The 25867-nt window shown below is 64.9% G+C and overlaps 1 protein-coding gene across 3 annotated transcripts in view; it reads left to right on the forward strand.

Moving 5' to 3' along the window:
- INPP5A (inositol polyphosphate-5-phosphatase A) overlaps positions 1-25867 on the forward strand; it is a 162416-nt gene that overhangs the window by 54043 nt on the left and 82506 nt on the right. For all 3 annotated transcript variants that reach the window (XM_072740507.1, XM_072740505.1, XM_072740506.1), the window contains exons 3-4: positions 9005-9105; positions 12656-12743. In XM_072740507.1, the coding sequence (XP_072596608.1) occupies positions 9005-9105; positions 12656-12743 (189 nt within the window). The remainder of the gene's footprint in view (positions 1-9004; positions 9106-12655; positions 12744-25867) is intronic.

A 25867-nucleotide genomic window follows, 5' to 3' on the forward strand; every position in this document is an offset into this window, starting at 1 on the left:
GGTGCAGGCAACACTTGGCTGCGGATCCAGGTGATGGGGGAGTTCATGCTCCAACGCACCTGTGTTTCCTCCGTCTCAAGGGCTCGTCCGGAGCCGGCCCTGGGCTAAGCCGTGGGTGCTTGCCGCCAGCCGCAGCCCAGCAGAGCCTCTGCCGTGGCCCCACTCTACAGATGAGGAAACTGAGGCGCGCAGGGGTCAGGAGATGTGCCCGAGGCTGTGCAGCCACAGGATGGGACCCCCAGCCTCTGCAGGGCCAACGGCCCAGCTGGCCCCTGAGGGGGAGCCCTGGGGCGGGAGGCGGGGGTGCCAGGGGCGGGGGTCCAGCGGCAGGGCGGCCTTGGAAGGGGCTTGGGCGTGGCTTCCTGGCAGCAGGCAGGGGCAGGGGGGCTCAGGAGGGAACTGGGGCCTCGGGGTCGAGGGGGCCGCCTGCTGCAGGGCGGGCGGCAGATGTGGGTGCGTGAGGAGGGAGGGAGGAGGAGGGCGGTGGGCCCAGGAGGAGAGGAGAGTCCGCTGTGCCCTGGGTCAGATCCAGGGTTCCCTGCGGGGTTGGTGGTAACTCCTGTGGGGCTAGAAGTGAGTCCTTTGGGCCCTGTGTGGGTAGACGTTGCCAGGCTCTGGAGGGACGGGCTGGGAGTTCAGGCCAGGCCGATTCCCTGGGGGGACTGGGGAGGTGGAGAGGTCAGAGGGCAGGCGAGGGGAAGGCCAGGGCCAGGTGTGGGCCCTGGGATCACAAAGAAGGGGCCGTGTGGGTGTGCGTGGTGGGTGGGCGTCGGGCAGCGGCCTTCTGGAAGGTGTGCCACGGTGTCTTGGGCAGTGGCCCCCGCCAGCCCTGTGGTCAGCCCGAAGCAGGTGGGAGGCCTCACCGTATGGGCCAGGGCTCCGGCGTGGTCCTGCTCCCCCTCACTTGGGGAAAGTGCTGCTTAAGTGAAAATCCACCCGTGCCGGGAGAGCTTTGATGTCCCGGAGCAGCAAGGTGTGTTAATGGAGCCATGGTGCGCGCTGCTGGTCTGTAACAGGGGCGGCCTCCTGCTCACCCGCATCGGCGCCCGCACACCGCGCAGCTTGGTGGCCCGTCCAGCCTCCAGGAGCCGCAGCTTCGGCGTTCGCGGTCGGCTGTGCGCACGGCGGGGCTGGGCCCATCCTGGACGCCGAGCAGGGGCCCGGCTTCACGCTGGCCCCGAGAGCCCTCGCCACCGCCACCGGCCGCTGGGGCCACGGAAGCCTGTGGCCTTCGGCACGCTGGCCCGTGGGGAGATGGGCTGCTAGCGGCCGGGCAGCGGTCGCGGGGTGTGGACTGTGGTGGGTGTCCCTGGGGCCGCGGGCAGCGGCGTGTGGGCTCCCTCCAGGGGGCAGGCCTCCACCTCCAGCCTCCAGCCTCGCCCGCCCGGCGCGACCCCGGGGCCTGGGGAGGGCGACCCCGGCCTGCAGAGTGGAGGCCCGGCCGCCCCGGCCCGGGTGGGCAGAGCGTCTCCCAGATGAGCGTGTTCTCGCAGCCGACGTGTAACGGGCAGTAGCTTTTCTCTCGAGAGATTCCTTTGTCCCCTTTCCGCGCCTTATCTTGGCTCCCAGGCTTCCAGGGCCTGTGTGCAGGACGTAATTCCTTTTTAGGTCACGCCGCTGCTCCTCTCTGCAGAAAGCCTAACAAGGCCTGGCTGCTGCTATTTTTAGCGCTGCCTCCTGGCGCGGAGGGGCCGGTGCGCTGGGCGCGGCCGCCTCCCTGCTTGGTGGGCGAGGCCACCTCCGGAGGCCACCTGCGCGGGCCGAGGCTGCCCTGTGTGCTGGGGCGTCCTCCTGCGCTTTCTTGCCCACGTTTCCAATTCCCTCTTTTCCGGAATATTTTTCTTGATCCTCTGATGAAGGAACCGTGTATTTTTAGCAGAAGGTGTTTTGTTGTTGCTGTTTTTTGTTTTGTAGAACTTTGGTGACGTGCGTATGCACTTTGGGCGGTGACTTGCTCGCTGCCCCAGGTGAGGACACGCCAGCGTCCCCGTCGGGCAGGACCCAGCTGAGTGAAGGCTCGGGGCCTGGAGACCACCTGCCCCCGGGTCATGGCCCGAGATGTTTCCGACCAGAAGAGGCCTGCGCTGCCCCACACGTCCCCCGCGGTGCAGGGCTTTTCCTGTCCATCCTCAGGGTGTCCCTGTTGTCGGCCCCTGGGGAATCCATGCCCAGGGTCACCGTGGTCCCGAGCCCTCCCCAAGGGCTGGGGAACGACTAGAGCTCTCCCAGCGCCTTGGCCACACTGATCCATGCGGTGCATTGAACTCCCGCCACCCGTCGGCTTGTGCTGAGGGCCCGGGCCCGGAGGCTCACCGACGGCTCCCGGTGACTGTCCAAGACAGGCTGCCCAGGGCCCCGGGCACGGGGTCTCCGCCAGGCAGGACGGAGCAGGACCCCTCCGGCGGATGTGCCTCCTGCAGAGCCCGCGCCGCCACCCCGCCTGCCCCCCGCCTGCCCCCCGCCTGCCCCCGCCAGCTGTGCAAGCCCTCCGCTCTCAGGCCCCGGCTGCTCCGTGCGGCGTCACTGACCATCTGGTTCTGTTAACCTGTGACCCCGTAAATGATACGAAACCAGAGAGGACAGCTGCCCCGCGCTCACCGCGCCCTGGTTACTTCACGGCGTCTTACTCCTGGGATCTGGGCTATTAGTGTCTGCAGGAGGGGATAGACTGTGGCCGCGTGTCCCTGAGCGTCTCCCAAACTCCAGGTCCAGGGCCGTCCTGTCAGGAGCTCAGCAGGGGCTTAGAGGGCAGTGCTGTCGTGGAAACGGGTCAGTTCAACCAGTCGGGGCTTTGCCCCCGAGAGCCAGTTGTCAGGCCTGCCAGCACACCCGCCGGGCAGCTGCTGGCCCAGACCCTAGGACACCTGTCCCCCCGGGCGGCAGTTCCTGGGATGCGTCAGAAACCGGACAGGTGCTTTCTGTCATCGCAGAGGGGTGGCACCTGGCTGCGGGGTGTGGTTGGGTAAGTGTGCACGATGGAGGGCGTGTGCTGGCATCGTCCACGTGGGGTGAGCACAGCCCCTCGCCGGATGCCTCCCACCCGTGTGACTCAGGGCGCTGTCCGGGCGAGCTGACATTTGCCCCATACAGCTTCACTCAGCTGCAAAGGAAACATTTTCCTTAGCAAAAATTTTCACAGCGTGTCACTAAAATGATTATTTTCTAATGAGCTATTTTGAATTTTTCCCCACGTGCCGGAATTAAATCTGTCTTCACACAAAGTCCTTAGTTGGTGTGTCTGCTTTGAGTGACACGGCGACGGGTCCCACGCCCTGCGCACAGGCAGCTGCAGGCAGACTTGCAGCGGAGGACGCCGACACGAGCTGTGGGGTCCTGCCGTGAAGGAACCGGGGAGATGGGACGCCAGAGGTCACCTCGCCCTCGTCCCTCAGGCCCCCTGCCCAGCTCCGGAGTCCGGGGGGCGGGCAGCTGAGCCCCGCTCCTTCCGACTCAGACGATGAACGTGTTGAACACACTTTATAAATGATGAATTTAAAATGTGTGTGAGGTAGAGGGACCAGGACGACGTCCTGGGTCCTTCCCTCGCTCGCGGTTTCCAGCTCCCGCCGGTCCTGCTGTGGTCGTGCCCCCCGCCCCCCGTCACTTGGAGCAAAGTCCAGGCAGCACGACGTCAGATGTCAGCACGTCTGCGTGTGTCTCTGGAGGGACAGAGCACCCTCCGCATCGCGGTGCCCCCTACAAAGATTGGCAGGAGCTCCGTCACGTCCTGAGCGTCGGGTCTGTGTTCAGGTGTCCCCCATCGTCCCCTGATTCATGCGGACTTCCTGTCCCGCGGCGTATCACTGGGTAGAAACGAACGTGTTTTCATGACTGTATGGAGGTGTAAGTGGCGTAGAGTGGGCCTCGCGTGCTCGAAGCGGGTGGTGCGGCGCGTCCTGTCCACCCTGGAGGCTCGTGTGCCGCACGGTTCCTGCAGGCTGGAGTGGCCGCTCCGGGGCCCCATGCCAGGTGGCCACTGGTTTGCTTTCCGTCCCCTGCTGTCCGTGGGTTTGCATTTCTAGGTTTCCATGTCGGTGGAATCACGCGGGGTGGCCTTGCTTGTGGGCTGCCCTCGCCGGTGCACTCCACGTGCCGTCTCGGGAGTCCCGGAGACCCGGCCATGACCGCCCTGCAGTGTGTACAGAGGACTGCGTGCAGCCGTCACCCGGGCTCTTCTTACGTCAGGGTGCTTGGCTGTGTCACTTGGTCTTGTGTGTGTGCTCGTGTGCCCGTGTATGTGCATGAATATGCGTGCACATGTGTGTGGGTGTGTGCATGCACGCACGCGCTGGTATGTGTACACGTGTGTGGGCATGTATGCACGTGTGCTCATGTGGGTGTGGCTGGGTGCATGTGGGTTTGCACACGCATGTGCTCGTATGTGCGCATGGCTGTAAATGTCCATTTGTGTTTGCATGTGCACACGTGTAGGCTCATGGGTGGCTGTGTGCGTGCATGCACGTGTGTGTGTGTACACGTGTGCTGTTGTCTACACTGACACCTTGGAGCTGTGGCCGTGTAGACGCCATGGCCTCCCAAGCTGAGAGCATTGGCGTGGCTCTCTCCACGGAAAACATCTGCCCGCATGTGCTTCGGGCGGAATTCCCTAGATTTCTGTCTAAAAGTCGTTTTCCAAGCCTTTGAGGTTTGAAGGACCCTTAGCAGGTGTGTGAGTCCTTGGCTCACACTTGATCCAAGGGATCGAGGTTTGCAGAGCGGCCGTCCCGTTGCCCCCTTGGTTCCTGTGTGGTTCTGACCCTCGGTTTTCCTCGCCGACCTGTGACGTGGAGGCCTGGAGGTTGCCCCTGCGAGGTCGCCTTGCTCTGCGGGGATGTTGGGGGGCTGTGGGGTACACCTCAGGTCTCTGTGTTCTGGGGTTGCCTCGGATTAGGATTGTAAGGGTTAGTTCTGATCTGGTGGGTCCTCCCGCAGGGACTGTGGACTCTCCCCTCCCCTCCGCGCTGGTCCCCCCCCTCTGCCCGTCCCCCCTCCCCCGCCCCCTTCATTGCAGCTTGACCTGTCAGTAGAGCCTCCCTCCCTTGGTACTTTGTTCTCTGTTCTTTTCTGTGAAGATTTTGTATTTTTTCCATTTCTCTCCTGAGGGTAATGCCATCTTTCCTTCTTTGTTTTTGGCCCATTTCTGGTTTGTTTCGTGTTTCTGATTTCAGGTGTTCCTCCCGTTGTCAGATGGGGTCTGGTGGATTCAGCTCTGTCGCCATGGGGCTGCGGGACGCCTGTCCTTGGGCAGGAGCTGGAGCAGGCCTGTGCGAGTCCCGGCCCGACAGCACCCCCTTCTGCCCGCCCGGCGAGGTGCAGGCACCGCGGGGCTCCCCACCCTTCCGGCCTGTGAGCCCGGCTCCCCCTTGCCTCCCTTTCTGCGGGTCCGCAGCTGCCCGGGGCTGCCTCCCCTCGCGTGTGCCCCTTCTCTGGCGGGCCCCGTCCCTCTGGGCCACGTGCCCTGCGGCCTCTGCTGCTGGGGCCGTGGGGTCGCCGCAGAGACCGTCGCTGTCAGGGAAGCTCACACAGATAAAGTCAAGTCACAAGAGCCATTGTCTTGGCTGTTTATTTAAACTTACAATCAGTTAAAGTTTAGTTTCAAATATGAATTTAATTTGGAAGGTGGCTGTGTTTTCCGTCCGGTGCACATCGAGCTGAGGCCTCTCCTGGCCCAGAAGCGCGGCTGGGTCAGGGCGCCGTCCTGTGCACTAGCTGTCGCGCCTGGAGACCAGGGGGCGCGGGGGCCGCACTGTGGGCAGGAGAGGCGCCTCCTGAGGAGCCGGGCAGCGGTGCGGCCCGGGGACACAGCGCCGGGCGTTTGGGTGTCAGACCCGGAGCCAAGTGCGGGCGCAGGAGGCGGAGAGCCGGAGGGTGGCTGCCCGGCTGCTGGCTGGGGTGCGTCAAGGCGGGCTCGCAGGTGCCGGGGCAGAGGTGGAAGGCCTGAGACCCCACGGCCCTATCCTAAGTGCCCCGCACCCTCGTGAGTTTGCGGCCAACCCCACAGCGAGGCGTAGGGTCGGGACCAGTGCTCCCTGGACATGTCACAGCCACGCTGAGGCCCTGTCGCCTGGGACAGGTGCATGGCGTGGCAGCCCGGCCGTGCTGGAGAGGGGGAGTCCCCAGGGAGCGAGGTCAAGCAGCCAGGCCCTGCCCAGAGCGGCGGGGGGAGGCAGAGGGGGCGGGCGGATGGTCAGGATGCTCCCCGGAGAGCGTGAGCTGCTGTGGGATGGACGGCTGGATGGCGTCAGGGCAGGGACTCAGGCCTGGCTCTCGGGGTTCTGGCCTGGGCCTGTCCTTGAGGGCCTGTGCTCAGAGCGCCTGCAGCATACCCAGGCTCCTCGGGACCCCGCGTCCTTGGGCGGGCAACAGGGCCTGGGGAGGGGCGGCCAGGGCAGCTCCCGGGACCCTGCACGCCCTGCCCTCCCCGCCGCCGGCCTCAGCCCCCACGGGGGGCCTGCCCTACACCCCGAGCACCCTGCAGAACCCATCCGGGCTGACGAGGCCTCCCGGGGGGTGTGGTGCATGGAGAGGTGGCCCCCGGGTCGGAACGAGGGGAAAGCAGGTTCCCTTCATCAGCGTCCTTAGCCGGTGCCGAGGGCTTTGCTAACCCGTGGGCTTTGGAGACCGTGACCTGCGCTGCCCCAGATCATGACCCCCTGGTCCGGCTCACGGCCGAGGCTCAGCCTGGCAGGGTGGGGCACCTGCGGGTGGAGGGGCAGACGGGGGGCCGGTGCCCGTGGACGCCCCCGCTGCCCTCTGCACACCCCAAAGCACCTGCTGCTCAAGTCCATCCCACCAGTGCCTTTCAGAGCCCGTGGCCCCTGAGGGCGGGCCTGGCAGGGACGTGTCCAGAGCCCCTGGTGCCTGCAGACATCTTCCCTTCCAGATCCCGGGTGGTGGGGGCGAGTGGAGGCCGCTCTCGTCCAGGCAGAGCGCTGCGCGGTGGCTGGGGTCCGGCCCGGGCGGCGCCGTCAGGGTAGGGGGCCTGCACGGCGGCTCCGTTGTCCAGGAGGCCTGGTCCGTGGTCGGAAGTCCGTGGGCAATTCTGGAGCCTGACGCAGGCCTCGGCCACTGTGGCAGCCCAAGACCGACACAGCGTTGGGCGTCGCAGGGCCGCGCGGCGGAGCTGCCTGTTCTGAGAAGGTTTGTGTTGCCCCAGGCCCGGCCGAGCAGACAGGCCGCCTGGGGAAGGCCCTGCGTGCGCTAAGCAGGGGTGCGCTGGCGGGGCGGGCCCAGAGCACGGAGGGTACGGGGTGGCCCCCGAGCTGTCACTCCTCAGGTGATGCTGGGGAGCGGGGAGCGCTGAGGGCCTGGCCCTGCACCCCGCTGTCCTGGGTCCGGTGGTCCCGCCCCCCGCCCTTGCCCCCCCCCCCCCCCGTCCCCTCCCCAGCCCTGAGGCCCCATCCTTGGTCCCCTGGTCCCGCGCCCGAGCCCTGGGGCCCGGGTTGTGGCCTGTTCGTGGCCCAGGGGAGGACAAGGGGGCTGTGCCGCTGGGCGCCTGCCGGTGGACGGAGGGGCAGCGGCTGCCTGCGGAGCCTCCTGGCCGCGCTGTGGGCCGCGTGTCCCCTGACACGTGCCGTGCGTCCCTGGCGCCCGCAGCCTCCATCCCGCGTGGTGCCCTCCTCCTCCTCCCGTGCTCTGGGCCTGGCTCAGTCCTAGAGGCAGCTGCTGTCCACTGGGGCTGTGCGCGCCAGTCTGGCCGCCAGACCCCGCAGGAGACCGCGTCCGAGGCTGGGGTCCAGGTGACCTCACAGACGTGTGCAGGGGTGCCCCTGGGGTGCTGTGTTTGGGGAAGGGGAACTTCGGTGTCAGGGAGAGAGGAGGAGCCGCACGACACCCAGAAGACGGCCCTGGCAGCCACGGGCACGTGCACTTAGTGCGATGGGTGCCGGGAACGGGGGGACGGGCCCCCGCACCCCTGCCCCACTGCCCTCGGCCCTCTGGTTCCCGTGGTCCCCGCGGCCCTTGCCCCTGCCCCAAGCCCGGGCTTAGTGGCCTGGCCGCCTCACGGGCCCAGGAGTGACACGCTGTCCCCGGGCCCAGGAGAGCGGGGCGGCTGTGCCCCGTCACTGCCGTGAGCGCGTGCCGTGGTCGCCCCAAGACTCCAGCGTGGGTCAGTGCCGGGGAGCTGGAGCCCGGTGCTGGGCTGGGCTGGGGCGTGGCTGCAGGGCTTCCGGACAGTGACCACACTTCCTGACGGCGTCGCCGGGCGGCTCAGGAAACCGTACCGTCGGGGATGTTTGCTCGTGTTGTCCGGTAACAAAGGCCCGGGGCGGGTCCGCGGCTCGCCGAGCCCTGGCGCCAGAGGATGCCGTGGCCGCCGCGCAGCCGCCCCAGGCCCTGCGTCCTCTGGCTGCAGGGCAGTGGCTCTGTGGCCGTGCCACCTCCGCTGCCGCGTGGCCCTGGGCCTGGGGGCAGTCCTGCTGGCGGCCGCGTGCCCCGCGGGGACATGGACGCTGGGCCCCTGCCCCCTGGCGATGTCGGGAGCCGGTGCACACACTGCGCGTAGGGCAGCGCCAGCCCCGGGCGAGCACGCCGTCCGCTTGGCTTTCTCCAGGCAGCTTAGAAGCGTGTGCGTGCCCACACGTGCACACGTGCTTACATGCACATACATGCCCATGCGTGCGGTGTTTGCACACACACTCGGCACGGGCGCCAGCTGGGCTTGCAGCCGCCGTGGAGGACGTGCCCCGGTGTCAGCAGTGGGATGATAATCGGGGTGTTTGTTCCTTTGGGGTTTAACAGCTGCTCCACGCTGGCACGTACGTGTGTTTGTAACGGGAGGGGACGAACCTCGAGGTTATAGACGCGGGTTCTGATCATTCTGAACCCACGTGGGGACTAGGATCAGGAGAACAGAAGACACGGGGCCAGAAGGACTGCATGCAGGAGCCCTAGCAGCTGTTCAGGTGGCTTGTGGGGGGTGCGGGGCCCCTGTCCTGGCCACCTTCCCCGCGTGGCTGTGCAGTGCGGAGCCTCTGACCGTGTCCTGCGCTTCCCTCCCCAGGTCGTGCACACGCACAAGCCTCACTTCATGGCCCTGCACTGCCAGGAGTTCGGAGGGAAGAACTACGAGGCCTCCATGTCACATGTGGACAAGTTCGTCAAGTAAGTCCTGGTGCGCGCCATGGCCCTGCGCCTCTTCCCCGTATGCCCTGCCCCTTGGGGGGAACCAGGGGCGACAGCCTGTCCCTGGGGAGGGGGGACCAGGGGTGACAGCCTGTCCCTGGGGAGGGGGGACCAGGGGCGACAGCCTGTCCCTGGGGAGGGGGAACCAGGGCCGACAGCCTGTCCCTGGGGGGGGGGAGGAACCAGGGTCAACAACCTGTCTCTGCAGAGGGGGGACCAGGGGTGACAGCCTGTCCCCAGGAGGGACCACAAGGTGACAGCCTGTCCTGGGGAGGTGGGACCAGGGTGCCCACCTTCTGCGCTGCCTCCCGCCTGAGGGGCCAGGACATGGTCTCTGCCACCGGCCCCGCTGCGTGTGCCCCCCTGAGCCCCAGGTGTGGCCCGGGCCTCCCCCAGCTAGGACCTGCACACCAACTACCCGCCAAGCGCGGCCGGAGCTTCCTGCCCTTGGAGGCGGCCAGCGGAGGCCCCGTGCCAGCGGGGGTGTGGGCCGCGGGCTCCCTGCCTAGAGCCCCAGCCGCGTGGCCGCCGGGGGTCAGCTGCCAGCCGCCCCCTCACCCGTGCTCGGGACCCCTGACGTGCTGGGTGGACGCGAGGCTCCGTGTTCTCTGTGGTTAAACTGGGCGCTGATCTGTTAAGGGGCGTACTTTTTTTAACAGTGGCTGTATTTTCCCAAAACAACGTACTTTTGTTTTTTAAATTTTTCTTAAAGATTTTATTTGTCTGTTCATGAGAAACACCAAGGCACAGAGAGAGAGAGAGAGAGAGACAGAGGGAGAAGCAGGCTCCATGTGGGGAGCCCGATGTGGGACTCGATCCCAGGACCCCGGTGTCACGCCCTGGGCTGAAGGCACCCAGGAGTCCTCAAAAATGTACTTTTAAAGCAATCAAAGAGTTTTTTTGACGTTTAAACTATTACGAAGGTCAGTGTGGAGAGCGAGGGACGTAGCTGAAGAGCCAAGAGTAGCCACAGGGATACTGAGGAGGCGTGAGGTGGGTGCCCGTCCCCGTGCCCCGCTGGGCTGCGGCCTCCCTGGGGAGTGGCAAGGGCGGGGCCGGGCTGCGGAGGGGGGGGGGGTGCTTAGGAGGTCCCCGCCCCGCGTCACCCTGCCCTCTGCAGCCGAGGACCGGCCACTGGTGTCTGCATGAGAACAGGACACTGGGCCTCCCCCCATCCCCGCACCCGGGACGAGTGTCACGTGTGTCAGTAGACGTGACAGGGAGACGACGCTGAGACCAAAGGAGAAGTGTCTGCGGCTCAGCGGCAGGGAGAGATTTCTTTTGAAAAGGTGCAAAATGTGTCATGTGCTAAAGATGGAGAAGTTTGAGTGAATGGGAGGGCGAATGTCAGCAGTTTATCAACAGACCCTGTGCCACACACCTTCGGGCAGAAGCCAGGGCATGACCCGAGGAGCCCTAGGGAGGCCGCGAGCGGGCGTGTGGGGGCCGGGGGTTCCCAGGGGCCCTGCAGGTGCGCAGCCGGCTGGTGGAGGGAGGCCACTCGCGGCCCCGCGGCCCAGTCCCTGAACCCCTGCCCCACGTCCCTGCCCCGGGTCCCCCCACATCCTGTTCCCCCACCCCAGTCCCTAACGCCCACCCTGTGTCCCCACCCCATGTCCCTGCCCCGCGTCCCCCCCGGGTCCTGTTCCCCCACCCCAAGCCCTAACCTCTGCCCTGTGTCCACACCCCATGTCCCCGCCCCATGTACCCCACTCCAGTCCCTGAACCCCTGCCCCGTGTCTGCACCTTGCATCCACTCTCTGTGTCCCCACCCCGTGTCCCTGCCCTGTGTCCCCTCCACGTCTGTTCCCCTGCCCCAGTCCCTAACCCCGCCCCACATCCGCACCCCATGTCCCTGCCCCGCGTCCCCGCCCTGCGTGTGGACGGCCGTTTCTGCGGTCCCCTTGCCGTCCCGGCGCTGCCATCGGGTCGGTCTCCTACCTGCACCATGTGTGACACACGCTATCATGTTTGCTCTGAGCTGTTACCTTATAAGAAGATCAAAAAGCGAGAGAAGAGGCCGTTTATTTCCAGCAGCGCAGGTGTCCGTGCGGCGCCCCCTCCCCGGGCCGTGTGCGTCACGTCAGCCCAAGTCACCGCTGACACGTTCTCTCCCTTCTGTTTGCCTGAAGAAAGTCTGCAGCGTCAGAAGGTGTTTCGTCGTGGCCAGAAGCCCAGCGGCCCGTCCCCCGGCAGGACGTCGCCGCGCTGTGCTGGGCCGTGCTGTGGCGGGCAGCGCCTGGCCGTGGGCCTTGCCAGGGGTCCCTGTGGTGCGCCCGTCCCCGCTGCAGGTGGGGGTGGTTTTCCTCGTGGTTCCCTGTCCCTGGGCGTCTAATTTAATTGGATTTGGGAAAAGTTGTCGGCTGTCCTCCCCGTGTCCCCGCATCCTGGCCGTGTCCCCGCATCCTGGCTGTGTCCCTGGGCACCGTCCTGGGGGCGCCTTGTACTGTCTCCCGGGCCCCACGCTTCCGGCTGCGTCGCCGCGGTGCGGGTTCCCGTCACCGTGTCCCACAGTGACCGCGGGTTCACTTGTTTCCCTGGGTTTTCACCTGCTTTCACGGCCACCCCCGGATTCTGTTTTCAGCTGGAGAAGTGTCCCTTGCGGTGTGAATTTTTACCTCTGGTCACGTTCACGGTTTCCCGGAGACCTTTGATGTTTGACCCGCGTGGGGCTCGCCGGCGTCCCTGCTTCTCTGCAGGCCGGGCTCACACTGTGTCGCGCGCCGAGTCAGTTTTTGACTTGGCCGCAGACGTGACGACCGTTGCGTGGGGCACTGCGTGGTCGGTTAGGTCCCCTCTCCTGCTTCCTAGAGCAGAGGCCTCTGCCGTGTGGCCCACGGGCCGGCGGCTCAGGGCACCGTGTCCCCTCCCCTGTGGCCACCGAGCTGCAGGGGCTCCGCGCTGTGACCGTCAGCTGAGCAGGGAGGCCCCTCACTTCCCGTCGCTGCTCTGGGGCGTTCGCAGGGCTCGGGGGCACACTGGCTCCTTTCCGGCCACATTTGCCAAGATGACGGCGAGGCGCCCACTTAGGTCTTCTCTGGTTGTGAAATGAGACCGTGGCCCAGCGGGATGGTGTCGAGAGACGCTTCCTCCTCCGTGTCCTGAGGAGGAGGACACGCCGGCAGCTGCACACGGTGCTCAGCGTCCCGGGGGGCAGGCAGCGAGGGAGTGGCCGGGCCAGGGGGCATTGTGAGTCTGCCCCCGTCCCCACCCGTGCACAAGCAGCAGGGAGACCCCAGGGTCCCAGGGGTCGTGCCGTCGCGGTGCATGGCCCTGGCCGAGCCCCCGTGCCACCGCACCCCTGTGTCTCCCGCCCCCAGCGTCCCCCGGGCGTCGTGGGGGCACCGCCAGGACGCGCAGCCCTCACCCGCCTCCAGCACACTGGGCGCCTGAGTTTCTGCTGCCCTTGCCTCCCGACCGCTGGCTGGGGGCATTTCCAGGGCGACAGCACAGTGGCCCGCCAGGAGCCCGGGCCGGACAACACCTGCTCGTGTGGCTCTTCACTAAAGGACTCCCCTCTCCCTTCCAGAGAGCTGCTGTCCAGTGACGCGATGAAGGAGTACAACAGGGCCCGCGTCTACCTGGACGAGAACTTCAAATCCCAGGAGCACTTCACGGTGAGTGTCCGCGGGGTCTGCTCCTCTGACAAGGCAGCCACCGGGGTCCCCTTCGTGGGGACGCTCCCTGTCGTCAGCGGCACCGACCGGCTCCATGGTGGGGGGCGCTGCCAAGGGGGGTCCAGGGCCGTGGCCCGCGGGCTGATGGGGGGAGTTGGGGCTCCGTGCGGAGGCGAGCGGTTGCACCGTCCCTCGTGCCGGTCCTGCCCGCAGGATGCAGGCCGGTCCCTTCGTGGGCCCGTGCCGCCCTGCTCGGGGGCCTGGCCTCCTGTCCCTTCTCTGCGAGGGGCCCTGGTGGGGGGACGGTGGACACCTGGAGAGGGGCCCCCGCTGGGGTGCAGCGGCCACATGCGGTACTGGTGATAGGTGGGGCTGGAGGCTTCTGGGAGGCGCAGATGTCAGATGGGTCTTGAGTAGCTGCTCTTCGGCTCCCATCTCAGGGACGCCTCGGGGCTGCTCATGGCCTCCAGGTTCTGTTCCCCGCGTCCTTCCCCCCACGTCCCTCACGTCGCCGGGAGCCTGGGGTGCCGCAGGTGCACAGCCCCCGAAGGCTGGTGTGGTGCAGCGGCAGGTGCCTGCGCGCCAGGTGGGCAGGGCCGGGGAGCACGTCCTGAGTGGGGAGCAGCCTCGGAGACCGTCCCGCGGTGGGAAGGACGCCTGTCAGTTCTCGGTCTCTCCGGGCGTCAGTGCCAGCTCTGCGGTGTCTCCTGTGGCCCAGATGGTCACCAGGGCCTGGCTGCCCGCGATCTGCTGCTGTCCTGGCTGCCCAGCCACACGCGCCCCCGCGCCCTTCCCACCCCTGACTGCTGGCCATTTGCTCTCAGCCCGTCCTTTGCACAAATGCACTCCTGAGCCTCCTGTGTCCCCGCACCGTCCCCCGTAGGGACTTGAGATGAAGAGCACGGTGCCTGGAGTGCAAATCCTTCGGTTGGGGCGAGCGGCTCGCAGGCCACTGCAGAGAACCAGGGTGGATAGTTGACCTGGGGTCCTAGCAATGGGGACCCTTCAGAATAAGACGTGAAAGGGGCTAATGGGATGTCTCTGCCGGGATAGAGCGTCCGGGGTGCCAATGTGCATGTCGCTGCAGCCCCAGGAGGAGAGGGGAGCAGGATACCGATACCTGAAGGATGATAGAGAAAGTTTTAGAAATTTGATGAAACGTGTGGATGCGCAGATGCAGTCATCACGCAGGCTTCCTGCAGATGACCTGTGAGCAGCAGAGGTTCATCCTGATGAGGCCAAGGCGATGGTTCCGGATCCTCCACCCCGCCAGCCTTAGGCGCTGGCCTACCCGCACGCTCTGCTCAGCCCCGGAGGCCGCTGCGTTCCACGGCGGTCACGGGGGTCGGTCACTTCCTCCTCACGTCTGCACGGCCTCCTTTCAGTGGGAGGCTCCGTGTCGTAGCAGGAAAAGGTGCAGGAAAACAGGCCCCACAGACACATGCCGAGGAAGTGAGTGTGTCAGAGTCGCCACTGGGCTCCGAGCACGGAGCATCACAGGTGGAAGGAGGCCAGGCCCCCAAGAGGACGTACGGGGACAGGGTGGTGCCCAGAGTCGGGAATCGTGCTCCCGCCGTGACTGCTGACGGCCGGGGACAGATCAGGGGACAGATCGGGGCAGCAGAGACTTCGACGGCTCCTCCCACAGACTGCTGCTGCAGGGGGACCAAGGATCGTCGGCGGGACACTGACTGGAGGGGCTTCCCCGCAGGGCTGGGCGTGCGCCACGGGGTCTGGGCCGGCACCAGGGGACGCTCAGTGGCCATGGGGCGGGCAGGGTGGCTGCCGGCTGCTGCTGTTTCCTGAAAAATGTCTAAAAACGAAGGGCAAGGAGACTTGGGAGAAGGCTGGGTCAGGCTCGGGTGGGTGCAGAGCGGCCCCGTGAGCTCCGGGCCGCCCCGAGGCCGCCTGCCAAGGACTCTGCGTGTGCACCCGCCGCTCCCTCCCCAGCCGCAGGGGTGTCGGACCATGTCCCCGGGGACGCTCGCATGCTCGTGGAAATCCAGCATGAGGCGAGACCCCTCGTGTTTCTGAGCACAGAGTGCACAGACTGGAAGTAAACCACGTGTGGACGACTCCCAAATGTGTGGAAATAAACAGTCAACTTGCAAGTATCTCCGGAGTCCGAGGAATCTCAAGAGCAGACTGGCTCGTGGGTCCGATGAATGAAAGACTGAACCCTTAGGGATTCATGAGATGCACCTAGAGTGGCGCATCCAGGGGAATTTTTAGCATTAAGTGCTTGCATTAGAAAACTTAAAAATGGGCAGCCCGGGTGGCTCAGCGGTTTAGCACTGCCTTCGGCCCAGGGTGTGATCCTGGAGTCCCGGGATCGAGTCCCATGTCGGGTCCCTGCATGGAGCCTGCTTCTCCCTCTGCCTGTGTCTCTGCCTCTCTCTCTCACGAATAAATACATAAAAAAATCTTTAAAAAAAAAAAAAAAAAGAAAACTTAGAATAAAAAAATCTTTAAAAAAAAAATCTTAAAAAAAAAAAGAAAGAAAACTTAGAAATAAGTGAATTAACCCGAAGCGAGTAGAGGAAAGGAAATAATAAAGTAAGAGCTGAAAGGAGTGACGAGGAAAATAGGGTAGAAGCAACCAGTGACCTCGTCCTGGCAGCACACGGTCGGCGGGCGGGTCCGCGCGTCCCGGGGCCTCCCAGCGGGGCAGCACACTGTGGGGGCCAGGGCCAGGGCCAGGGCCAGGCCGTCGGAGCCAGGAGCTCCCCGCGCTGGGCAGGGCCCGGCAGACGCCAGCCGCAGCCACTCGGGGCCCAGGGGCCTCCCCGGTCCTGGGGGGCGGGCCGGCGGGCTCGGGACAAGAACCGGCGTCCTTCCGGGAGGCCCGGGTCGGTACCGTCCGACTGTCCGTCTCACCCCGCCTGGGCAGTTTCTGTACTTTCTTGAGACGCTCCCTGTCCCGGCCCCGCCGTCCGCGCCGCCGTCCTGTGCCCACACAGCTGCATGTGTCCCACGCGAGCACGTGGCCAAGACGAGGGGCGCGGTGTCGGCAGTCGGCCGGGCGCGTGTTTCCGTCCCCCTCGTCCCCTGGGACGCAGCTCTGGCTGCCGCGGGGCAGCCTGTGGTGGAGAACAAACACCCGGCGGCGGGCTCGCCCGCGGCGCCGCGGCCTCCTGGGAGAAGAGCCGTTCTCCGGACAGCTGTGCGCACGGCGGTCATCAAAACCAACTATTCGACGGCAAAAATTGGAAATAACTGTAAATACCAGAGAGATTTTCACCCCGTGGAACAGCCACGTGACAGGTCGCCTGGTGCAGGGCGTCGGGGGGGACCCGCCTGCAGGCCCCCAGGAGGAGGCGCAGAGGCCGGAGCCCGTGCTCTCCACGCTGGGCGAGCTTTGCCGTCCGAAGGGTGCGGCGAAGTGTCCGAGGACGTCGCGTGTGGTTCTTCAGCGCCCGGGTTTTCACACCGGAGCGTCGGCAAGCGGGTGGCCCCGGGCCGAGGCAGGTCAGGGTAAGGGGCCGCGCTTTTGTCTCTGGGGCGGAAGCACAGAAATGGTGCTGGCGGGAGACGCGGCCGTGGAGCCTGAGACGCGCTCCAGTCGGTCCCCGCGGCGGGGCTCACCCGGGCCGGGCGGCGCGGGGCGGCTGCGCTGTGGGCAGCCGGCGTGGCGGGTGGGGAATGGTCGCCGGAGCTCATCTCGGAGTTGGCGCGGAGGCCCGTGTGCGTCCGTCTTCTCACCTCCTGACTCAGATGCCCGTGGTTTGTGATAAAATCCTACTGGACCTGGGGCCCGTGGGGGCCGGGCCTCTGTGTGCCGCGTGTGGGACCGTCTCTGCGGGGGCCTGTGACGTCCTGGTGGAGGGGACCCGGCACCGCCAGCGTCCGGGCAGGGCTGGGCTCCGCGGGCCAGCTGGGTGGCCACCCTCCCGCCCCCGCCTGGTGGCCTCTGGCTGTCAGAGGGAGGAAAATTTAATTTTTACAAGATTAATAGTATTGGAGCGGTATTCTTAGCTGAGTGTGGTTCAAATAATAGGCCATTAATTGAAAAAGAAAATTGAAATGAATTTATCTTGTACATAAATGCTGTCACAGGTATTAATAGGGATCAGAAAATAGTGGTCTGTTCCCAGAAAGAGGCTGAAGCTGCAGCTGCACCTGGCGTGAGCGTGACCGCGGGGGTCCGCCCTGCCGCAGGAGCGTGGGGGCCGCAGGAGCGTGGGGGCTGCGCTGGGGGCTCCGCCTGGGAGGGGCCTGCGGACTGGGGGACTCGACGGGGCCCTGGATCTAGGGGACTCAATCCAGGGGCGCTGCTGCCTGGGGTCTCTGAGCTGAGGGGCCCACGGCTGGGGGATGCTCTGGGCCTGGGGGCTCGACCTCGGGGGCCTGGATCTGGGGGGGGCCGTGGCCGAGGGGGGACCCCACCCCGGGGGGCTCAGTAGGGGCTCAGTAGGGCGCCTGTGCGCAGAGGCGGGAGCCCACAGGTGCTCCTTGTCACCAGGAGATGGCGCCAGAGCAGCGCGTGGGACCTTGAGCTCTGGTTCAGGAGATGCTCCCGCCTTCGCAGACCTGGAACAGCGAGGATGCTAAGGTTGCTCCTGAGGATCGCGCGGGGCCCGCTGTCCCTGTCCCTGTCCCTGTCCCTGCGCCATGACCTGGCTGCTGACAGGGTCACCGCCTGTTTACGTTCTGCGGCCGGGCTGGCCGTTGATTTTGGCCCCGGATGGTGGCCCGACCTGCCCCCGGGACCCCTGGGGACGCCCCTGGGGCAGGCTGAGGACCCTGCCCGAGCTGGAGCGCCCACCAGGACTATTCCGGGCACCGGGCGCCCCGAGGCCCTTCCCTCTGCGGGGCTGCTCCAGAGGCGCTCCTGCTGCTGACCTCGTCTGGTGCCCCACCGCCCTGAGCCCCCCGACCCCCGATTGTGCCCTGGCTGCCCGCTCTGGCCCGGGGCTGCAGCAAACCTGCTCCGAGTCCGTGAGCGAGTGGGGCCCCAGGGATGGAAGAACCCGGGTGAGACATGGGCGCCCTTCGTCCGCCCCTGCGGGTCCACCAGTGTGAGCTCGGGACGGGGGTTTAAGTCTACCTAGAGCACAGATCGGGCGAGCCCCCCCCCGGCCTGGAGGGGTGCAGGGCCTCGGCCCCTGAGCCTGGGCCGCGCATGTGGAGTTTGGGAAGATGAGGTGAGCTCTTATGGGGCGTCAAGGGGACGCGGGGGGAAGGCAGGGCAGGCTGTGCTGGAAGCCACGTGGCAGCAAGGAAAGTCCCCACGAGGGAGGGGGCTCGTCCCCGAGGTGCCCGGGTGCAGACCCCCGCCTGGGGCTGCCCGGAGCCCCGCCTGAGTGTGGGCACACGGACGCCGGCCGTCCCTCCCTGAGGGACGTGTTCTTCTCCACAGACACTGGGCCCTTCGGTGTCCTCGCGCTTTGAGGTCTCGACATCCCGTTAGGGTTTGTGGACTTGCCCACAGGGAACCGGGACGACCGGAGTTAACCACCCGCTGTTTGAAGGCGCCTTGTCCTGTTCTTGCCACGTGGGGGGGACGCAGTAGGGACAGCAGGAGGCCCCTGTCGATGGCCCTGCAGAGGACACTCAGAGCGGGTGCCCCCAAGGGGCCTGTCCCTGCAGCCCCGGAGGCCCAGCAGCATCTGGTCCGGGAGCCGGCGGTCCCTGCGCACCCCTGACTGAGCCTCAGCGTCTGGAAGGTCCTTGGGAGGAGGTGGGCGTTGATGTCACCGGGTGGTCCCTCCCCTGGCGCCCATCTTCTGGGGGGTGGGGGCGGCCACGCTCATGCAAGTCCTGCTCAAATCCGTTCTCCAGCACCTGTGCCCAGCCCCCGGCCTGCCCCCCGTGGGATCCTCCCTCCCTTGAAGCACCACGTGCGTTCACGCGCACCCCTGCCCTTTGCCAGCACCCCGTCCCACCCGCCGTCTTGTTGGCCCCGCGAGGACATGGTCCGCACGGCCTGTCCGTCCCTGGGGTCAGTGATGGAGCCCTGGGGAAGGGCGGTCGTAGTCGGGCCGTGATGTGTCTGGTAATTCATTAAGCTGCTCGGTGACAAGCACGGCTCCGTGGTAGGCGGGACCTTGCAGACCGTCCGGCTTCCTGGGACCTGCCCGCTCAGGCCCTTCCCTGCCGCGTGCACCGGGCCCTGCTGCCCAGGAGGCGTGTGGAGGCTGCCGCGCGGCCTCGCCTGCCCAGGGCCCCAGGCTTAGGGAGGAGGGTCCCTAGAGGACACCCGGGGCTCTGCACCTGCTCTGAGGCACCTGCTATCGTCTGCATTACAGCGAGCGCCCAGCGCTGCGGGGTGCACCTGGACCCCTGAAAGGCCCTGAGATGCCTCCTGCAGGAAGCCCCCCGGGATTTGCCCCCTGGGAAGCTCCCCCTGGGTTCTCAGGTGCCCCCTTATTGGCCACAGTTGACTTCGCAGCAGCCCAGGGCACGGCCATGCAGGCCTTGACACTGAGGGAGTGGCTGCGGAAGTTTTCCAGGGCTTTCGAGTGTCTATTGATCCAAGACCCGATAGCACAGGAATCGTGTCTCATTTCACGGGAGGAACATAGAAAGCTCATCACTTACCACCTGAAAAGCCTGGACGTCGATAGGGGGATGTGAAGGTAACGGCTTTCCTGTACTCTGGCTTCAGAAATGGCTAAATGAGGAAGAAATTGCAAATTTATTTTGGTGTAATTTCCTCGTCTCCTCTCACTGCTGGCGCGGAGCGTGTCTTGCTGTCCCGCTGCTCGTTTGTGTGATGCGCGGGCCCGGAGGTGGGGGCGGAGCAGGCCGTTCATCTGTGTGAACTCCCGGCTGCCCGGGCTGCTGAGGCCCCGGGGAGCCACGGCCGGAGGCCCCCACGTTCCCTGCCCTCCCTGGGTGACGCGTGCGCAGGACGAAGGAGAGGAGGATGGGGGCGCCTGGCTCCCGGGCAGGACCTGCGGGGGGCCTGGGCACCGACCCGGCTGTCAGGGCCCCTCGACCCACAGGCTGATCGATGCCCAGTGCCCCGAGGAGCCCTCGGGATTCGGGGACCGCCGTGCGCCAGGGACGTCGGGCGGGGTGCACGGGCGTGTGCAGCGGTGTTTCTCCTGAGCCACCGGCTCAGTGGTTTTGGTGGGGCAGCTGGAGGCCCCAACACCGCGGCCCGGCGCGGAGCCTGTGCCAGTCTGCACACCGCAGGATGGCTGCGCGGATGGCCAGGCGGGGAAGGGTGCAGGAGGCATGGTCGCGGGGCTGCGGTGCAGCCCCACGGGCAGCCCCGGCCACGGCTGCTGCGGGAAGGGAGCCACGGCAGCCAGCTTTGCCTGTCCTTGCCCGGGGCTGGGGGCCCCAGACATGTGCGTGGCAGCGGGACCCACAGGCGGGCAGGGCTGTCGGCCGGGCGGGTGCGGGCAGGGCTGCGCCGGCTGTCGTGTGTGCGCTGGGCTGGTGCCTGCGGAGCTTGTCCTTGGGGCCTCGCTGCCCGGAGAGCGCATGGGCCCGTGTGACCGTGGGGCTGCCTCAGCGCTGGAAGCTCTGGCTGCTTGAAGCTCTAGGAGTGGGGTTCCTTCTGGGCAGAGGGGTCTGGAGCCACAGACGTGTCTGCGTCCTTGAGTGCCTGGGACTTGGTGTCACCGAGGCCCCAGGAAGGTGGGCGGGCATGGAGCGGGCTCCCAGGGTGCAGAGCCCACCGCGGGAGGCCCCGAAGCCTCCGCTGCCCGCGGGGTCCCAGCAGCATCTTCAGCCCTGGCCAGGGAGGCTCCTGGAAAGAGGTGCGCAGCTGAGTTTCATTTCTGGGAGGCAAGAGGTGGGGTCGAGCCAGCACCTTGCGGATGTGGCCCAGGGACGCCGGGGCAGCCCGGAGTGTGGCGTCGTCTGCGTGTGTGCGGGCAAGCCACGCGGCAGCGACCCCGACCTCCAGAGGAGACTCTCCTCCCGAGGCACCTCCCCCAGCCTACTGGGGCGCAGGGGCTGGGGCCTGGGGGGCGGCCTCTGGCCTGCAGGTGCGTTCCCACAGCCCCGTTGCAGTGCCCGCGCTGCTGGCCCCCGGCCCCGCGACACCTCCGCTGCTGGCCACCAGCAAGTGTGCTCCTTCCTCTTCCGTCCCCCGTCCTGGGGGCTCCCTGCTGAGAGGAGGGTCCTCACAGGGAGCACAGCCCAACGGCCTCCATGCTGACCCCGGCCCTCTTTTCTGGGAGGGTCTGGGCCTGCCTGCCCCGACCCCATCTGCGGGGTGAGGAGGGGCGGGGGGAGGGGGAGGCAGCTGCTGTCTTGCTTCCCTCTCGTCCCGGCACCTCCCCACCCCCTCCGTGCTCCTGGAGGACGTGCCCTCCCGCCTCCCCCATGCTCCCCTCATGACCAGCCCCTCATCCTGTCTCTGCTCTCCTGAGTAAGATTTTAGGGGAAATTTATGGAAAATTAATGGAGTTTACTGATGTTCTTTGATCTGAGGAAGGGGAAGGAAGGCAAATGCATTTCTGATGAGGGAACTAATCTGCTCCGGGAGCGGCTCCCCTCCCGGTGGCTCCCTGCCTCCGCGCCCTGCCTGTGGGCCCGACAGGCCTGATGGAGTGCGGGAAGCAAGATTGGTTTTCCGAGGGCACCGGGCCCTCCGCGCTCCGCTAAATCACACTGTCTGCTCTGCTGGCGGTAACGACCGGCTCCCCTCGGCGGCACCTGCAGCCCCGCGGGACGCGGTGATGTGCGGCCGGGCGGCGGCGGGGGCCCGCAGTGAAGGTGAAGCTGTCATATCGATCTTTTTAGCACTAAAATATGAGCCACTTTACTCCGCTCCCCGCTGCTGTGATGTGAAAAATAATAACTCGGATCCAAATTAAAAATATTGATCTCTGGAAGGTGCTGAAAGTAAATAAACACCTCCCGAAGTTTTCGGGTCAGCCGAGAAACGGTCTCAGCAATAAATGTGTCGGCACGTCAGGGTCCAGGGTTCTTGATCTGTTTTTTCTTTGAATTGATTTTTCATTATTTACTTCCTAAAAGTGTTGAAATTTGGTCTTCCACTGTTAAATCCCAGTGTTTGGGCAAATTATTTCTTTGGGGCTTATGAGGTGCTTCTGATCCACTCGCTCATTGATTGATTGATTTTTGACTCAATAAGCTTGCAGTCCCTGCCTTATTTAGGGCTTCTATCATAATTTTTTATACATTTAGACTTGACTTTTTTATTTGCCTCTAACAGATGAGGTGGCGTGGGGCTATTGAGTGGGGAAGGACGGTTGCCACAAGGTTAATTTTATCCGGCTCCGTGCGTTCCGAGGAGGCGCCGGGTGTGTCCTGGCACAGCAGGCCCTCCCGAGCCCTGGAGCCCCCTGCACCCGAGAGGCCCAGGCCCCCAGCGTCCAGCAGCGGCCCGCGGCCGGCTCAGGTGCGGCTGTGGTTCTCGGCGGCATCGGGGAACCGTGTGCTTCTGGAGAAGAGGCTCTTGAGGGCCCCCAGAGCTCAGGCATGGTCCCCAAGGCCACACGATGTGTGTGGGTCCACGTGGCCCAGCGGGATGGGGTGTGAGGGTGCCAGCGAGGGATGTAGCGACTGGTGGGGTGGCCACTTCTGCGTGGCTGCTTGTGGGGGCCAAGAGTTGCCAGGAAGATGCGGGACTTCAAGCATGTGGGGCTGACAGCACACCTCGCGGCCCCGAGCCAGGGTCCTCTGCGACCATTTCCCACTCACTGTGTGTGGACTGAGCCGCTGCCAGGCACAGGGCCCCCCGGCTGCACCCTGGGGGCGGCAGGAAGAAAGGTCCTGTCCCTGGGCCTCCCGGGGGACGCCAGCCCTGTGCCGGGCCTCCCCGCCCACGAGCCCCTCCTGCTCGGTGCCTGTTCCTGAGCCATGAGAAGCGACGGCCCGGTGTTTTCCACGCACGTGGTCTGCCCCTAACCCCGCGTGGACGGAGCAGGACGCTTGCGGTGCCTGTGCCGCTCTGGCCACAGCGCTTAATGAGAGGTGTCGCGTGCATGTGGCCGTGGTCCCCACCGGATGGAGGAGGCCGAGGCACACACGGGCTCCTCTGCGGTCATTGAGATGCACAGCCCGACGGACACATTCCTTCCGTGCCTCACACGAGGGCCGACGGTTCTGACTGATTGGAGTCGGCACAGGTCCAGGAGGCTGACGGGCATTTCCGAGGGGCTGGTGTGCTGGCAGGACAGAAGGAGAGCCACCAGCCAGGGCGCGGATGGGCCTCTCTGGGAGGGGTGGGGGTCACGCAGGAAGGAACCGCTGTCGTCCAGCCTGGCTCGGCAGCAGGGGTGGAACGAGGTGGATGTGGTCAGGGCTGACCACACTGGCGGGACTGTGGTGTGTGGGGCCCAGTGTGGCACACTGACCCTGTGGGGGCCGTCACCCTGCTCCACGGTTTGGGGCAGGAGGTAGGAGGAGCCAGCTCCCCTGGGACGGAGATGACCGCTGCCCGGAAGAGAGCTCGTCTCTGAGCGCCACATATCCACGAGCGTCCAGTCCTTCAGTCCCGTTTACTGACATTTCTCTTTGCTCTGTGCACCATTCCTGCCTCTAGAAATAATATTTCACATAAGAATGCACGTGGGACGCATGCTGCCTGCATTAAGAAGCTTGAGAGGTTGCCACTCCGGTTCCTCCCAAGGACCAGGACAGGGCTGTCCGGGGGGCTGCAGGAGGCTCCCGATGGGAATGCCAGGCCACGGTCCTGTCTGTGCCTCGGTTGGTGCAGAGCTGAGGCCGTGAGCTGGCCTCCTTCCTAAGAGCCGGGGTCTGTTCCCAGCAGAGGCTTGGTCTGGCTTCCCAGGCGTGAAGGTGACTTAAAGTCGTTCCATTTAGCTGCAGGAACGTGGGTGGTTGCACCTGACCTCTGCCCCGGGCGCCCACGCTCCAGGATGCCGGGCACGGGGAGGGCCTCCACCAGGACAAGGACGTGCTGAGAAAGGCCCCTCACGTCATCCCGTCGTACACGTTAAGTGCACGCAATTCTAAGAAAAAGAGCTCCCTGGGGGGCGCCTGGGCTGCTCCGTCAGTTAAGGCGTCTGACTCTTAGTTTTCAGCTCAGGTCGTGATCTCAGGGTCCTGAGATCGAGCTCAGTGTCTCTGGGCCCTGCATGGAGCGCGGAGGCTGCTTCTCTCCTCTTCCCCTGCCCCGGCCCCCTCTCGTGTGTGCACTTTCTCCCTAAAATAAATAAAAGAGCTCCCTGAGAAGAATCCAGAACCAGAGAGGCAAAGGGCTGCTGTGGCTTGTGTGCAGAGGTCCTCTGCCTCTTGTGTGCCCTGGTTAGCGGCGCGCTGACAATTCCGTGTGGAGTGGGTCCCCAGTGCTGATTCAAAAAGTTGAGTTTTGAAGGATAATTATGTTCAGATTCATCCAAAATCTGGAACTACAGCCCCACATGAGCGGTGAGCTGAGACGTAGGTTCACGTAGTCCGCAAACCTTGGCCAGGCCCTGCCGTGTGCACGCACGTTCTGCACCGAGGCAGGTGTGGCAGAAACAGGCCGGGGGCTGGTTTTCTGCTGGACAAGGACACCTGAGGGCAGGTGTGAGGCCGGAAACCAGAGCACTGGCAAAGCAGGTCACCTGGTCACCTCAGTGCCCACGTGTGCTGCTTGGACTCCAGCTCCCAGCCTGAGTTCCATGGTGGGAAGCAGAAAGAGAGAAGTCCAGCAGCCCCTTCCCACAGCCGTCGGGGCACCGTGCTGTCCTGCGCCGGTGGCTGGGCCCCACGCAGCGTGGCACACAGTGCAGGACTCCCGACGCACCGCTCTCCGCACCGTGCTCTTTGTCCTCGAGCTTATGGGCCCTGGGAGCAAGCGCCTACACACGACACTTGGTCACGACCCATGGCACGTCACATGTGACAGAGCCGCCCGTGACATGACACATCCTCAAGTTCTCCGCCCATGTGGAGCATGCAGACTCGGGGGCACGAGCACAGAGTGTGCAGTGACCAAGAGAGAAGGGCACCCCAGGGGCCTGATGGATCTAGGAGTTACGAACAGGCTGCCCTGACGAGGTGGTTTCTTCTGAACCCGAAGAACGAGCAGGAGTGAGCCGTGGAAGGAAAGAGGAGAAAGCATTCCAGGCTGGGCAGGGGTGTGTGCACGGAAGCTGCAGGAGACATGGATCTGCGCCTCCCGGGCCCCTTTGTGGACGGCCTGCTGCGCTGTGGAGCGCAGGATTGTGGACAGCCCCCCTGGCCTCCCACCCCCAGGCCCAGGCCCTACGGGAGGGCGGGGGGGTTATACAGCTGGTGAGGCCCTGCAGGGCAGCCCTGAAGGAAAACAGGGAAGGGCAAGTTCAAGCCAAAGGAGTTGGAACCCGAGTGGTACCCTGTTTCGAGTGCTACGTTGGACAGCAGGTGACAGCCAGGAGCAGTGTCCTCAACCTCTGGCATACCAGAAATTCTCCTGTGGAATTCCCATTGGGCCAGTCTGTAAGCGTGCAAACAGGGAAAAATGAAGAGCCTATCAGATATGTAAGATGTGGAAAAAATTAGGTCCCCAGCACCCTTTGTCAAGAAGCTCTGTCAGGAGGTGCTATATCCAAATAAGTGGGCACAGGGTCCAGGAAGCCCAGGAAGCAGGGGTTTGAACATGGCGGCTTCCTTGATGGTGTGTAGCAGAGTTCACACGCGCATGGGGGGTCACTCCGCTTCTTGGACGCAGTGCCCTTCCCATCCAGCTCTGCAACACCAGTGTGTGCACCTGTGTGTGAGGCTGCGCCCCAACTGTCCAGGGGGTCCCCAGGTCAAGAGTGAAGGTAGAGCCCAGGAGGGGAATCGTGAGCAGGTGAGCAGTTAATGAAGCTAGTTCAGTTTCTAAGAGGATTCTCCAAGAGAGGATGTAATTGATAGGCTATCTGATGGGCCGAGACTTACTGGGGTGAGACGTACAGAGTGTGCGGATGCATCATGGTAACGTACATAAAGAACTTGGTGAACATAAAAAGAAGGCAGTAATGATCTACAGGAAAAACAAAGAGCTGTCGAAGAAAGGAGATGCAGTCGTGATGTTCTGTCGTGAAGAACATTTCTAAAGTTATGGCGATATAAACACTCATTGCTAATTAAAGTAAAAACGTGTTTATGTGCAGAAGATGAGGGATTGGGGATGCGTGTGTGTGACGTGTGAGTGAAGAGGAAAGCCAGTGAGAGGGAATTAAATCTTAATCTAACACAGTGGAACAATCAATACTTAACGTTGC

The sequence above is a fragment of the Vulpes vulpes genome, chromosome 15 (genome assembly GCF_048418805.1).
Source record: "Vulpes vulpes isolate BD-2025 chromosome 15, VulVul3, whole genome shotgun sequence".
Lineage (NCBI taxonomy): Eukaryota > Metazoa > Chordata > Mammalia > Carnivora > Canidae > Vulpes > Vulpes vulpes.